The sequence below is a fragment of the Myodes glareolus genome, chromosome 19, assembly GCF_982192425.1.
Source record: "Myodes glareolus chromosome 19, mMyoGla1.1, whole genome shotgun sequence".
NCBI lineage: Eukaryota > Metazoa > Chordata > Mammalia > Rodentia > Cricetidae > Myodes > Myodes glareolus.
In genome coordinates, this window is record NC_142044.1 from 20,482,120 (window position 1) to 20,497,640 (window position 15,521).

General features: G+C 37.8%; 1 protein-coding gene and 1 pseudogene across 4 annotated transcripts in view; one reads left to right on the forward strand and one right to left on the reverse strand.

The window, feature by feature from the left end:
- Nucleotides 1-8,395, reverse strand: part of LOC125415108 (solute carrier family 22 member 22-like) — a 30,807-nt gene extending 22,412 nt beyond the window's left edge. Inside the window, exons 1-4 of one of the 4 annotated variants that reach the window (XM_085678967.2) lie at nt 8,240-8,395; nt 4,184-4,308; nt 3,632-3,772; nt 1,343-1,533 (exon numbers count right to left, since the gene is read on the reverse strand). In XM_085678967.2, coding sequence (XP_085535093.2) covers nt 1,343-1,510 — 168 coding nt within the window. In that variant the 5' untranslated portion in view covers nt 1,511-1,533; nt 3,632-3,772; nt 4,184-4,308; nt 8,240-8,395. Of the gene's footprint in view, nt 1-1,342; nt 1,766-3,631; nt 3,773-4,183; nt 4,309-8,239 lie in introns of all 4 variants that reach the window. The other 3 variants (XM_085678966.2, XM_048457257.3, XM_048457256.3) reach the window with 3 other exon arrangements.
- LOC125414980 (uncharacterized) lies at nt 8,052-9,899 on the forward strand (annotated as a pseudogene).
- Nucleotides 9,900-15,521: the final 5,622 nt, after the last annotated feature.

Here is a 15,521-nt window from a genome sequence, read left to right on the forward strand (position 1 = left end):
TTATTATATCAAATTGCCTTCTTGTGGTAGCTTGAGTGAGTCCAAAGACTCATATGTTTGAGTACTTGGTTCCAAATTTGTGGCGTTGTTTAGGGAGGATGAGGAGGTATGGCCCTGTGGGAGGACAGGTGTCACTGGGAGTAGAAATTGAGGTTTCGAAAGATTCATGAAATTCCCAAAGCCTTTTCTCTGCCTCGTGGTTGTGGATCAAGATGTGAGCTTTCAGATGACCCTTCTCTCCTCCATTATGAACTCTAACTCTATGAAACCATAAACCAAAATAAACACTTTCTTTTATAAGTTGCCTTGGCTATAGTGTTTTATCACAATAAAAGTTAGCCAAAACACATGTAAATTTATGTGTATACCTATAGACCTATATCTTCTCTCAATCACCCTCAAAGAAGCTTCTTCTAGCAATAGGTATCAATCAGTGGATGACACAGAATTACTCAACAGCCTAGAAAAGGGGACTGACTGGTCAGTCCTAAATATAACATTTTACACCTTTATATCTTTATTAATACCACCTGCCCCCAAAACTCAGGGAAAATTCTATATTCTGAACATATCATAGCTATCCAATTCATGAAGTTATAGCAGCTGTGGTAAGCTACTCAAGATATGCAAAACATCAAACAGGCCCAAATTCCAGCATAGGTATGGGTAGTAACTTCCAGAACTCACCCCTTGCAGAAAATTCATTTCTGAGAACTTCTGTTTTAAAATGTATTATAAATGCTTTCATTGTCATCCTTGAAACCACTCTAACTCTAAATAGTTATCACTTATGTGAAAAATCGGAATTTAAAATGATTATATTCAGATGATGATATTAACCAGAAATTTTCCTAAAATCATAATATATAATGTACTGCCTTAAATATTAATAAACTGAATCATAAAGTTGATTAACAGTAATAATAGATCTTAGATTTTTTTCATCCAAATAAGATGAGTTCTGAAGATACACTGCCAACCATAATATCTGAATGTAATCAGCACATTCAGCTATGTAGCTGAATGTAATCAGCTCTGTAGAATGATGGTGTTACTCTCTTTTCAAATATATGGGGAAAATTCATATGAAATATTAATATAGGAGGTATAAAGTATGTGTCGAAGGCAAAAGACTACCAGTCTTAACTTTGAAGCTATATTTCTCTTGGAAAACTGTATGTGGGCACATATGTGCACATGCACAGGCTCATACACACACACACACACACACACACAAAATTTCTCATCTCTTTCCAAGGTCTCAGTATTTTGTGAAAACTGTGTTCCATCTCAATACTTGGTACCAGGACTCCATGGGTAACACTAGATGTAAACATCTTACCTCAGTAACTATGGTGGAAGTAAAAACACTCTGGTCATATGTCCATCCATCCAGGCATGGCTCAGTCTCCAGCTCAGTGTTGTTAAGAACTGATACATTAGAATCTAAGAAATGCCACTGGGTGTGCCGGAAGCGTCGGCATTTTTCAGGTTTCTGATCAGGGCCCATTGGGATGGAGACCTTCAGCAGAGCTTCAGTAGTTAAGTTCATGGTTATATTAATTTCAGATCTGTGATTGTCAAGAAGTTTTACATTGCAGTGGTGATTGGGGATGGCTGCTGTAAAATTTTCCATGATGTCATGAGGGGATGACAGCAAACTTAAAATGATGTAAAGGACAACCCTCAAAATTTGAAATCTTCCTCTGTCACCTACATGCTGTAGAATTTCATCAACGGCCATAGCTATTCTTACACAAGGCAGCTGTAGAATCATAGATAATATGGTATAGAAAACAAAAATCAAAAATGATGGCTTAAATGATTTAAAGATATATATATTATTTTCCGGACCAAAAATTCAGAAATTTGAATGCTCATTCTTTTCTCAACAAAGTGTACATTCCCAGCCTGCTTATTAAAATGTAGTAAACCACTTGATTGTATACACAACATTGACAGCAGTAGGTTTTAATTCATAATGACAGGGAATTGAAATTTTAAAGTCCCTGATTTGGCAACAGCATTGAATTAACACTAGTTTATAAACACCGTTAACATGCAATATGTTTTATTCCACTTAGCTCTTGAGAAGCAGTTTTAAAATGGTGCTAACACCTATTACAGTCCTTATGCACTAGAACAGGAAATCAAAACCATATCTCAAAAATATGGAAGTCTAAACAATATCTGAACAATGACAACATCAGTGACCATACCAACATGGATGCTGAAAAGTCCCCAACCCTGACTGAAGAGCTTTGTGTAATCACTGACTGCTAAGAATGAAAGACCATGTCCTCTCAAGAGACTAACACTAAGGAGTTATGCAGTGCCAAGTGGTCAACCCTAAAATCATTCATGTGAGCAAAAGGAAATGGACTCAGCAGGTTTTGTTCATATTTATATACATGTGTACATGATACAATAATATTTTAGAGAGATAAGCAAACAATAGCTATAACACATGAAAATAGGAGAATTTGAGGGTAGAGAAAAGGAAACAGTGGGTTTGGGGCAACAGGATATAATAACAGGGGATTGGAGATGACCAAGATATGCTATTCCTGTGAATAAAATGTCATAACAAATCCCATTACTTTGTATAATTAATAAATACAAATAAAAATGGAGAAGAGATGCTAATATGCAAATAAAGATTCACATATTCAAGGCCTAAAAGGTCATGGTTGTATAATACTTTTAATCAGATTTGTATTTCTATGTGCTTTATATACTGACAGCTTGCCTGTCTCACTATTGTGATGCCACCCTTTCAACAGCAACTTTCCATCTTCCTACCCCAGTAGCCTGGAACTTTTATTCTACCTTTTGGTTCTATGAGTCAAATGGTTTTGGACGCACATATAAGTCAAACAGTATTGTCCTTTCAGTGTTGTGCCATTTTCCCATAAAATACTGTCTTTCAGTGTTGTTTATAATCTTATATGAAGCAAGAGTTATTGTTCTTATACATGGATAATAAAAACAATTTTAAAAACCAAAAAGTCCACTTGAAGAGTGGGAGAAACGAGAATTAGAGCATAGTGGTCAGGACCATGATGGGTTCACCCACTGAAACAGTCTACCTGAGCTAATGGGAGCTCACCAACACCAGCCGGACTGGGAAGGAACAAGCATAGGATCAAACTAGTCCCTCTGAATGTGGCTGACAGTGGCATGACTGGGGCAGACTAAGGGACCACTGGTAGTGGCACCAAGATTTATTCCTACTGCTTGTACTGACTATTTTGGAAACTGTTCTCTCTGGATGGATAACTTGCTCAGCCTAGATATAGTAGGGAACAATGTGGATGGGGTTGGGGGAATAAGTAGAGGGAATGGGAGAAGGGGAGGGAGTGGGAATTTGGATTGGGTATGTATAATGAAGAAAAAATAGTTTGTTTTCTTAAATAAATTATTTAAATATATTTTTATATATTGGATATATATCATTCATACATATATCATAAATATATAAACTCGTGTTCTTTTTATAGCTAGGTACCTTTAAAAGAACTCAATATCTCATATCGTCTGTGAAATGAAAATTACAACCAAGGCCAGCAACAATGATAACACATCTCCTAACATCTTGGGACAGCTCTTATAAAAAATCTAGTAGACATACCAATGTGGGAGAATAGGTTCAGAGAGGTGAGTCCTTACACACTGGTCACAAGAATGAAATACAAATCACCATCTCAGGTAGGAACAGTACTCTGGAGAATCCTCAAGAACATTCCAAAAATTCATAGTCTCTCTTCTGATTCTAAATCAAAAGAAACACACATTTGTATTTGTCTCTAATGTTCATTACAGAATTATTATTCACATAGAAATCTAAGGGAAAAGGTAGCATCTATCATTGGAAAATAATTTTGGTGAAAACTGTTTACCCTTTTTTCCAAATGATATCTGTATAAATGATAAGCATGTATGTTTTTATGTGATAGGAATTATCAGAATACAAACAAAAATATACTCTCAAGGCACTGACTACCATAGACTCCATACTAGAGCTCACAGCATCAGCAGGTCTATCGGAGGCCAAAGTGGACCTAGGGACCATAAGGATGACAACACCCCTCCATCCCCGGACTCCACATCCCATCCCAGTATTTTGGAAGCAGTCTTCAGCTTTACCAGAGGCCAGGCAGATTCTAGGAACCCCAGCATGTACCTCCTTCTTCCTTTGCACTGCAGATCCAGGCCTACAACTTCAGAAGACAATTTTGGTTTTACAAGAGCACAGGCTGGATCTAGAGGACGATAGCCCTGGAAGCTGTACTGGAAGCCACGCTGGTCCTAGGGACCCAAGAGGTCAAACCAATTTAGATATCACGAACTGCACCCACTCCCCTGAGCTCCATATCCTGGTCTACAGCTTTGAAAGAAGATTTCAGTTTTACCAGGGGCCAGGCCTGATCTAGGGATCTTTAGCCCCCCAAACCTCCAAGAGGACACGACACTGTACTCCACCTGAAGACACACTAGTCACCAGAACCCTTGACCATTCAGATCAGAAGAACAGAGATAAAAGAGAAACCAAGGAACAAAACACACATCTAACAAAAACAAACGTGGAAATCAACATCTAGACCTACAGTCATCCCAAATCTAGATGCCTAAATAAATACCAGTGTAAAAACACAATCAATAACAGGAAAGGCAAATGGCATCACCAGGACCCAGCTGTTATAGAACAGCAAGACCTGAACAATCCAACAGAGCTGAAGCAGAAGAAAATGATGTTAAAAATAAGTTTATAGATATTATAGAGATTGAGAAGTCTAAGTAACCCAACCAAAAGAGCATCAGAGACCCAAGCAAAACCCACCTGGGAGAGCGATAGACGCCCAAGTGACCCACCTAGGAGAGTGTCAGAGGCCTGAGTTAGGAACTCAGGAGTGTCAGAGGTGAGCCACCAAAGGGAACAGCACACAACTGCTCGGGGATGACAGCCGTGGCTTCCAGCAGTGTCTTCCTGAAGCTATCATAAGAAGTTCCTCAGGGAAAGAGCACCTGTGCACCAGCCAGCATCCACTATCATTCTCGACACAAGATATTCCACTGATGCAGTGACCCCCAGAACCTCAGCCCCACCTACACCTGAGGAGTGATTCCCAAAACTGCGGCACTGCCTCCAGTAAGAGAGACCACCATAGCTGTGATGATCCCTCGTGCTCCATGAGGAGCAACCATCGAAGCCTTGAACCTGCTGTATCTGGAGAAGTGATCACCAGAAGTTCTGCTTTGCCTGCAAGCAAAGGAGTATTCAAAGGAACCACAGCCCCCAACTAAACCAATTGGAAGAAGAGGGATTCCTTAAGCACAGGCTTCACCTATGTTAATTAGAAGTGATAGTTAGATAACATGGTAGGAAAACACTCAACAACATGTAGAGCAATATAGCACCACCAGAAACTAGTGGATCTACAACAAGACCTGAACACCACAACATAGATAAAGCAGAGTAAAATTCCCCTAAAAATAACTTTACAAAGATGATGGAGATTCTTTAAGAGGAAATGAAAAATTTCCTTAAAGGGGTGGAGGAAAAGATTTTTAAAAATTGGAAAAGTCAACAACTTCCTTAAAGAAAACCAAGAGAAGCAATTTAATAGGTGAAGGAAACAATTCAAGATTTGAAAATGAACATAGAATCAATCAAGAAAGAACAAACTGAGGGATTTTTGCAAAAGGAAAATTTAGGTAAATGATCAGGAACCAATAGTGCAAACATAAACAACAGAAGACAAGCTGTGGAAAAAAGAATCTCAGGTGTTGAAGATACAATAGAGAAAATAGATCCATCGTATAAATAAAATATTAAGTCCAACAAATGCTTAACACAAAATATCCAGAAAATATGGGATGTTGTGAAAAGACCAAATCTAAGAGTAATATGGGTAGAAGGAGAAGTCCAACTCAAAAGCACAGAGAATATATTCAATAAAATCATAGGAAAAACTTTCCCAACCTAAAGAAGGACATGCCTATGAAAGTATTTGAAGCTTACAGAACACCAAATAGACTAGGCCAAAAATAAGTCCCCTTATCACATAATAATCAAAGCACTAAACATACAATATAAAGAAAGAACGTTTCACCCGAACGCAAAAGAATATACCTTCTTCTCATCACTGTGTGTAACCTTGTCCAAAATTGAGCCTATGTTCAGCCCCTAAGCAAGTCTCAGCAGACAAAAAAAATTGAAATAACCCCCTGTTTCTTAACAGGCCACCGTGGATTAAAGATAGATTTCAACAACAGAAAGCCTATGAACTCATGGAAACTGAATAGGGCTCATCTGAGTTACCTTTGGGTCAATGAAGAAATATAGAAAGACGTGTAACTCATGAGACACAATGAAAGCAGCACTAAGAGGAAAGTTCATAGCAGTGCTGTTGTGAAGAATTTGGAGAGATTTCATACTAGCAACTTAACACCTGGAAGATCTAGAACAAAAAAAGACCTACAAACTACCATTTAAACAAACAGACAGGAAAAAATGCCCACGTGACATCTAGTAAAGTCTTGGAGAGATCAGGGATACAAGGGACATACATAAACATAATAAATGCAATGAACAGCAAGACAATTGCCAACATCAAATTAAATGGAAAGAAATACAAAACAATTAACTAAAATCAAGAAGAAGACAAGCTTGTCCATTCTCTCCATACCTGTTCAATACAGCACTTGAAGTTCTAGCTAAAACAATAGGATGACTAAAGGAAATCAAGGGGATACAAATTGGAAAGGAAGAACTCAAGGTATCATTATTCGCAGGTGATATGATAGTAAACATAAGAACCCCAAAAACTCTAACAGGGAATTCCTACAGCTGATAAACACCGTTAGTGAAGTGGCTGGGTATAAAAGTAACTCACAAATGTCAGCAGCCCTCCTATATACAAACAATAAATGGACTGAAAAAAATTAGACAACACTTTTTACAATAGCCTCACAGTATAAAATATCTTAGTGTAACTCTATCCAAGCAAGTGAAAGACTTATATGATAAGAACTCCAAGTCTTTGCAGAAAGAAAATGAAGAAGATATCAGAAAATGGAAAGATTTCCCTTGCTCATGGATTGGTAGGATTAGCATTGTAAAAATGGCCATCTTACCGAAAAAATCTACAGATTCAACACAATCCCCATTAAAATTCCAATTCAGTTCTTACAGATTTTGAAAGAACAATACTCAAATTCATATGGAAAAAAAAACCCAGGAGAGCTTTTAAAAATCCTGTACAATAAAAGAACTTCCAGAAGTGACACCATCTCTGATTTCAAACCCGAATACAGAGCTATATTAACAAAAACTGGATGATATTATCATAAAAACAGACAGGTAGATAAACCAAATTGAATCAAAGACCTAGACAAAATGTCACACACTTATGAACACCTGACTTTTGACAAAGAAGATAAAATTGTACAATGGAAAAAAGAAAGTATCTTCAATGAATAATGTTGGTCTAACTGGGTGTCGCCATGTAAAATAATCCAAGTAGACACAAATCTATCACCCTACACAAATTTCAAGTCCAAGTGGATCAAAGACCTCAACATAAATTCAGATAAACTGAACCTGATAGAAGAGGTGAGATGTAATATCAAATTCATTTGTATGGAAGATCAATTGTTCTGTCCTAGACAGAATACCAATAGCACAGGCACTAAGATCAACAATTAATAAATAGAATCTCGTGAAATCGAAACATTTCTGTAAGACAAAGGACACCACCAATAGGACCAAACAGCAGCCTGCAGAATGGGAAAAGATACTCACCAACCCCACAGCAGAGAGAGGCCTGATTTCCAAAATATATAAAGAACTCAAGAGACCAAATGATTCAACAAGCCAAATGATTCAATTTAAAAATGGGAAACAGATGTAAACAGAGAATTCTCAACAGAAGAATCTTAAATGGGCAAGAAACACTTAAGGTAATGTTCAACATCTTTAGCTATCAGGGAAATGCAAATCAAACGACCCTGAGATTCCATCGTACATCTGGGTAAAACCAAAAACACAAATGAAAGCTTATGCTGGAGAGGGTGTGGAGCAAAGCGAACCCTCCTCCGTTGCTGGTGGAAGTGTGAAATTGTATCACCACTTTGGAAGTAGGAGTAGAGTTTCTCAGAAAACTAGGAATCAATCTACCACAGGACCTAGCAATACCATTATTATATATGCTATTATAGCAAAAATATGAAGCCTTACCTTTATAAAATTTGTGTTGCATGCAGTCAAGTCACACTTAGAAAAATGCTCTGTGTCTGCACCAAAGAGAGAAGATCTCAGCACAAGCATGGCAAAGTTATTAATTTACCTCTGCTTATTAAACATGTCCCTGAAACTAAATGATTCAAGTGGACTTTAGTTTGTTGAGTTGTTCATGTTTTTTGCTTAAAGTGAACTCTCTGTTACTGAGAAATGTTGCTATCTAGACTCTCTGTGAAAAGCATCTGAGTTCCACGCAGCCTTCAGGATGGACCCAGAGCAGCAATAAGAACAATACCAAGTTACTTTTCTCCCAAATCTGCATTTCTGAGTGCACATTGCTGTCTCTCTTCCCCATTGTGGTTTCTCAGCTTTCTTATTTCTACCTGAATAGATGAAAGACTTTAGGGAACATTTCCTAAAGTAATGAATTATTTTTTTATCTGAAAATAGCTACATTTTCTTTCTCTAGTCCTAAATAGTCAATTAACTCATACCATGAAATATAATCATATTTATCCACACTTTCCCCTTCCCACTCACTCACATACTGCCGAAAGGTTATTTTTCAACTTCATGAGTTTAAAAATAAACCAGTAAGCTCAGTTTGTGCTGCCCACATGTGCATGGTTATGTGGCTACTCACTGAAGTATGGTAAGTATACCAATAGTCACATACTACAAAATATGGTTCTTCTACATCTCCTATAGGCTATCAAATCTCTGGAAATCATAAATCGAGCTTGTATATACCTATGATACAGGTCAATCATACATTGGATTAGAAAACAATTTATTAAAGAAGACACAGAAGAACATCATCTGAGAGATTACTTTGAGCAGTATGGGAAATTGAAGTGATTGAAATCCTGACTGACAGAGGCAGAGGAGAAAAGACAGGTTTTGCTTTGTCACCTTTGATGACCATGACTCTGTGGACAAGACTGTTATTCAGAAATACCATACTGTGAATGGGCACAACTGTGAAGTAAGAAAAGCCCTACCCACGCAGGAGATGACTAGTGCTTCATCCAGCCAAAGAGGTCAAAGTGGTTCTGGAAACTTCAGTCGTCGTGGAGGCGGTTTCGGCAGCAATGACAATTTTGGTCAAGGGGGAAACTTCAGTGGTTGTGGTGGCTTCAGTGGCAGCCGTAGTGGTAGTGGATATGGTGGCGGTGCGAATGGCTATAATGGATCCAGTAATGATGGTGGTAATGGAGGAGGCGGCCCTGGTTACTCTGGAGGAAGCAGAGGCTATGGAAGTGGTGGACAGGGTTATGGAAACCAGGGCAGTGGCTATGGCTGGAGTGGCAGCTATAACAACGGAGGAGGCGGAGGCGGCTTTGGTGGTGGTAGTGGAAGCAATTTTGGAGGTGGTGGAAGCTACCATAATTTTGGCAATTACCACAATCAGTCTTCAAATTTTGGACCGATGAAAGGAGAAAACTTTGGAGGCAGAAGCTCTGACCCTTATGGTGGTGGAGGCCAGTACTTTGCTAAACCATGAAATCAAGGTGGCTATGGTGGTTCCAGCAGCAGCAGCAGCAGCAATGGCAGTGGCAGTAGGTTCTAATTACAGCCAGGAATCAAAGCTTAGCAGGAGAGGAGAGCCAGAGAAGTGACAGGGAAGCTACAGGTTACCACAGATCTGTGAACTCAGCCGAGCACAGTGGTGGCACAGCCTAGCTGCTACAAAGAAGACATGTTTTAGACAATACTCATGTGTATGGGCAAAACAACTCCAGGGCTGTATTTGTGACTAATTGTCTAACAGGTTATTTTAGTTTCTGCTCTGTGGAAAGTGTAAAGCATTCCAACACAGGGTTTTTACCGTAGACCTCTTTTCACCCATGCTGCTGATTGCTGTTGATTGTTGTTGTAATAGCCTGATCATGACACTGAATAAATGTCTTTTTTTTCTTTAAAAAAAAAAGAAAACAATTTAAGCAATCCAGTTAATCATCTCTAACTTCCAACTTGGGAATGTTTAACACATTCAACTAAATGATCTCTGAGAGTGGGTCCAGCATCACATTCCACTCAATTTGCTGACATTAGCATAGTCACAAATGTGAGCAGGAACAACAAAAAGAAAAGTGTAATGATGCTCTCTCTTTCCGTATGTGCCCAATCTGCTGATATGTTGTAGGACATAGCGGAAAACATACCAAAATAAGAATAAAGAGCAGTGGTATAATCTTAGCTTGCTCTGTAAAAGAAATTACAAAGCAACACCGCAAAAGGCATGGATATAGAAATGGCTGACAGATTTGATACATTAAACATAAACGCAACACAGTAATTTTATGTTAGACTCAAAATAAGTTGGACAACATTCCCAAAGAATAACAGATAAGGTTGTCCTAGCCTCTATACACATATACACATACATAGACCTGCACCCACACATGTGCATACACTTACTCACTTAAACAATCATTCATATGTACCCACATATATACATAAATACAAAAATCTAATAGTTTGTGATTTATTTACCTATTTGTTTATAATTATCAAGACCCAAAATTATTGATAGATTCTGTGAGATTGTTGACTAATTATTCTTCCCAAATTGCTACAAGATACAGGAATTCAAATAGTGTTTAACTCACATAGCTTAGGTACGAAAGAAATATTTATTTCATAACATTTTTATGAGCCTCTAATATTTCTCCAATCTATATTCTGACTCTCTAGGAAAGTAGACAAAACTGTTCATAGTGTTGTTTTACCAGTAGAGTTCTGGGGGTCCATAAATACTAAAGACACAAAGGACATTTTTAATTAAAAATTAATAATCTATATCTTGGCCCTGGGCTTATAATTTTATGTGCTGTAAAACTCTTGGCTCTTCTTCATTTAGAACCTGAGTTTCTTCATAAGGCTATTTGGATCTACAAACAGGCTGGATCTACACGGAACCTTAGGGCAAACTAGTATAGCTGTAAAAAAAAAAAATCTTTGTCATCTAACTATTGGCTTCTCAGACTCTCCATCTTATCTGAGGGTAACTGTGAAGGGAACAGGTAAGAGTGGGAAACAATACCATGAATATCAATTATGGCAAATGATCGATGAGATGAACTGCTTCCAAAGACGACAGCCATGGGAAGAAATTACTCCCTCCAGTGTTAGACTGTCATGGTGCCAAAGTTCACCACCAAAACAATGGCCCCTTGTATGTAAAACCCACTCAGTCATTCTTCCTTTCAGTCGTAGTGTCTTACCTCCTCAAAAGTTCCCCTTCAATCTTTATTATATTTTAAATGTGGGGGGGGTATAGTGTCTGTGCATAAGTTCAGATGAGCCCACCATGGTGCATATGTGCATAGAGGTCACAAAAGGATGATTTTTGATAGTTAGTTCTTTCCCTCTATTGAAGGTTCCAGAGATTAAATAGAGATCTTCAGGTAGGCATGGAAAACTGTTTTAGTCACTGAACCATCTCACCAGCCTAGGTATTTGATTTTTAACGATGGAAATAGAGAGTCTCTTGAGACTCTCTTAATTCTTTGGGACTTAACATTTTGTTCATGCTGTTTAATATCACTCTCTTTGTGAGTGGGTTTTCTAAAAACAAGAAAAAAATTGATTAAGTCTGTCTTTAGCTTGTCTCTAAAACCAGTGTAATCAAATAGTTGTCCCTTTGATCCGCCACAATTGCTCATTAAGGAATTGGTGATTCCTGTGTTGATAATTTGTAGTGGTAAACTCCATCATTGTTCCTGACTTAGTAAGTGATTTGACACCCTGATTACTGCCTCTTTGGCAGTTGCTCCCGGGACTTTGCCTTCCCACCATTCTTGTGACACCTTGGCAGACTCTTCATTGTGTATTGATTGGTTTGGGTTTCTGGCTTTCTTCATTTAAATTCATCTCGTGGTGCATGTTTCCAAGTGTATGTCTTTAAGTACTCTATCAAAGTCCATCTGTTTTCTATAAGTCCTTTATCTACCCAAAAGCGTTTCAGTAGCATGCACATAAATAACCACCTCACAACACCGTCAGGGCCGAGTGGATATGTGCCAAGAGCAAAAAGGCAAGTTGAGTCTTCATAAACCCAAGGACAAGAGTGTGTATTTTTTGAATGGTTATGTTCTAATGTGAAGTTATTCAAATGATTAATTCTGCAATTTGTTCAGCAGAGAATGAAATGCAATGAATGCCTTGGCCTGAAGCATTTTGATAGTGTTCCCTTTTCTTCTTATAGGAAAAAATATCTAGCACTTTCTTTCTTACATGTACTTAAATATTGTCTGCCCCTCTATAGCCCAAGTAATGAATCACCTTCAGGTCTTCAGAAGTATGGAAAATGTTCTCACCTCTACATTTTCACATAGGATCTTCCCATTGCTCAGTACACTCACACTCTCTGCATTACAAAAGTATAGTTACTTATGTTGGTACATTCTGATACTCTGTAGTTAATTCCAAGCTACCTCTTTGCTGTGGAATATTAGTTAAAAATGTGTTATATTCATTATTCTGTGTACTATTTATTTAATGATGCAAAGCTGTATCATGTTCTTCCATATTGCATTTGTTTAACTCTGTAAAACTGTGTTACTTTGCCTGCCTAAAACACCTGAATGGTCTAACAAAGAGTTGAAGAGTCAACAGCTAGGGAGGAGAGAGAAATAGGTGGGACTGGCAAACAAAGAGAATAAATAAGTATGTTGGAACCTTCTAATACTGTGTAGTCAATTCCAAGCTATCTAGTTCAACTTCCACTATGCTATTAGCATTGTGGGAGAAGTACCTACTTTGTTTTATCTTGTTATGTCCAGTTAAGGCTCACAGTGTCTAATCAATTCTCCATCTAAACCAAAAAAAAAAAATGAATGGCAAAGCGCAGTTCCATACCATTAGCTCATCAAGGACCTAAGACTCCATGATCAAGGTGAATTTCTCTATGCTCTGATTTATTCAGATCTCCAGAAATACAGCTTAATCTTCTTGTATGCATAAAGCAAGAAAGACACAGGATTCTGCTCTAGACTTCCAGGTGGTCTGTACAGCATCTTGAGATAGAGATTGAGATTGTGCTAGATACGATAATTACTTATGATAGAAGGGAACATCTTGTTTCCAACATGAGCAGAGAAAAATCCCTGGAGAATAATGAGTGCCTTCATTAAATCAAAACAGAATAGCTTTGCTTTCCATATGTTGGCTCCAATCACGGTCATCTTACTTAAGATGAAACAAGCCAACTTTCTTAATATAATCTTTTCCAAAAACAAAGAAGCTGCTAACAATATATAAATGCACCAAGCTTGGGGCTACTTTAGGCAACACCAGTGTAGACACATCCTAGACAAAGGATGGTGAATAATGAAAAATGCATGCCCATAATGGACAAGAAATACAGTTTACTCATAGCTGAATATTATTCTGAAGCAATTTGGCAAAATTAATTTAAGGTGAATTAATTTCTTCAATTTTGCTCAGATTTTACTGTCTTCTCAAAATTCAATCATGTAATATCAAACAGATGGTTTGCACAGTGAATAAGTAGGTCATAAGAGTTCTGTATACTTCATTGTTCTGGTTTATGGCTAAACACAGCAATCAGGTTTTGTTGAAACATGGATAAAATTGCAAGTTTCACTTTGTTTGAGTTCCAGGTGATCTGGAAGAAATAAAACTTCTCCAGGAGCACGTGTTCTTGGAATCCCTACTTCATGTAATTTACCCAAGAAATTGATTCAATCCCATGAGGGTTTCCAAGCTATAGGATTTTTTTTAAGATACAGGATAAGCATGTCTTTATCATGATTTGCCAAGACTAAACATGCCAACTAATTAATTACATAAATGACATAAATTATAAGTGAAGAAAGTGAAAGTCAGTTTGAGACACAAAGGCCTAGGAAAGGTAGGGAGTCTGATGAATGCTGTAAATACTCGGATACATCAACCAATACACCACAAACATCTGTCCTTTGATGAGCAGCCATTCCAGAAGGCCACAGACATTTTACATGATCGACTAGACCTCCTTATTTCTGCACTCAAAGAAGACATTGTGCATGAAAGTGCACCACCATAGGCTAATCTATATAGAAATAGCTGACTGGTTTCCTTGTTGTATCTCTGTGAAAACCGCAGAGGATTAATTGACATATGGAGCAATTAGTCATAGGAAGTGTATTAGATAAAACTACTGAGTCTTGAACAAAAGAGTTATGAAATAGATGCACCCACTTTGAAGGCAGAGGCTTTTGTTCATTCAAAGACTTGTGAGTACTTGAAGATGAACCTCGGGGTTCAAGAAAGCAGAAGTTTGACATCAAGGCGTTGGCACCACTGTAGGAAATCATTCCTTGCATCGGGCCAGCGAAGACACTGACATTAACCTGGAGTTTCAGTGCATAGTGACATCATCTAAATTTCTCTGCATCTTCCCATGACATTATTCTTCATGTGTGAATCTCTATCTCTTTATTTACAGGTCACTCTCTTTTTACCCAAAAAGGCAACTAACTTAATCATTTGAATATGGTTTCTCTCAACCCTTTCTGACCTCATTTGAACTTGATTACACTGGTGAGCAACCTACTTCCAAATCAGACTATATTAAAAAGTACTAAGAATTATGGTTTGAAGGTATCTTTTTGTGGGGCACAATTGAACTTCAACTTTTGCACACTCATATGGATTCATACAATCCATCGATCTTTCAGTTTGCATTATTGTTTGCGTAGAAAAAGCACTCGGCATCATATACCAATCATTTATCTTCACTGAAAAGAAAGGCTCTTATAGAATATTTAATCATCAGCCTAATACATTGATGTAAAAGCCGTGGTGGACTTAGATAGAGAAAATTGGGGGTTTTCATCCCAATTCTTTAGTATTTTAAGGACCATAAAATGCAAACCATATGTCTGTTGAGTAAATTTGGCTTGAACCCTGATTCCAACCTCTTGCCAAAGCCCAAAGCCCTCCCCGGGACATCTGTTGATTCCCAAGTGTTTCCTTTCTTGTGTTTTTCTCTGACTCAGCATCTCTGCTTCAGCTATATTGCTCAGTGCTGCTCACATCAACATGAGGCCATTGAAAAATAATCTGAAATATTTTAAATAGGCAAATCAATTGTCATGTGTCCTGCACATACATCTTTCCTGGTTATCTGTGCCCATTATGCTTTCTAAGTGGTAGAAAAATGATGGTCATGTCAATTGTTCCTGTTTATCAAGCATAATCATATGGTGACAAGGTTTAATTATCACTCTTTCCACCTGAAAAGAACAATTTTGAATACACAGGAATCGTT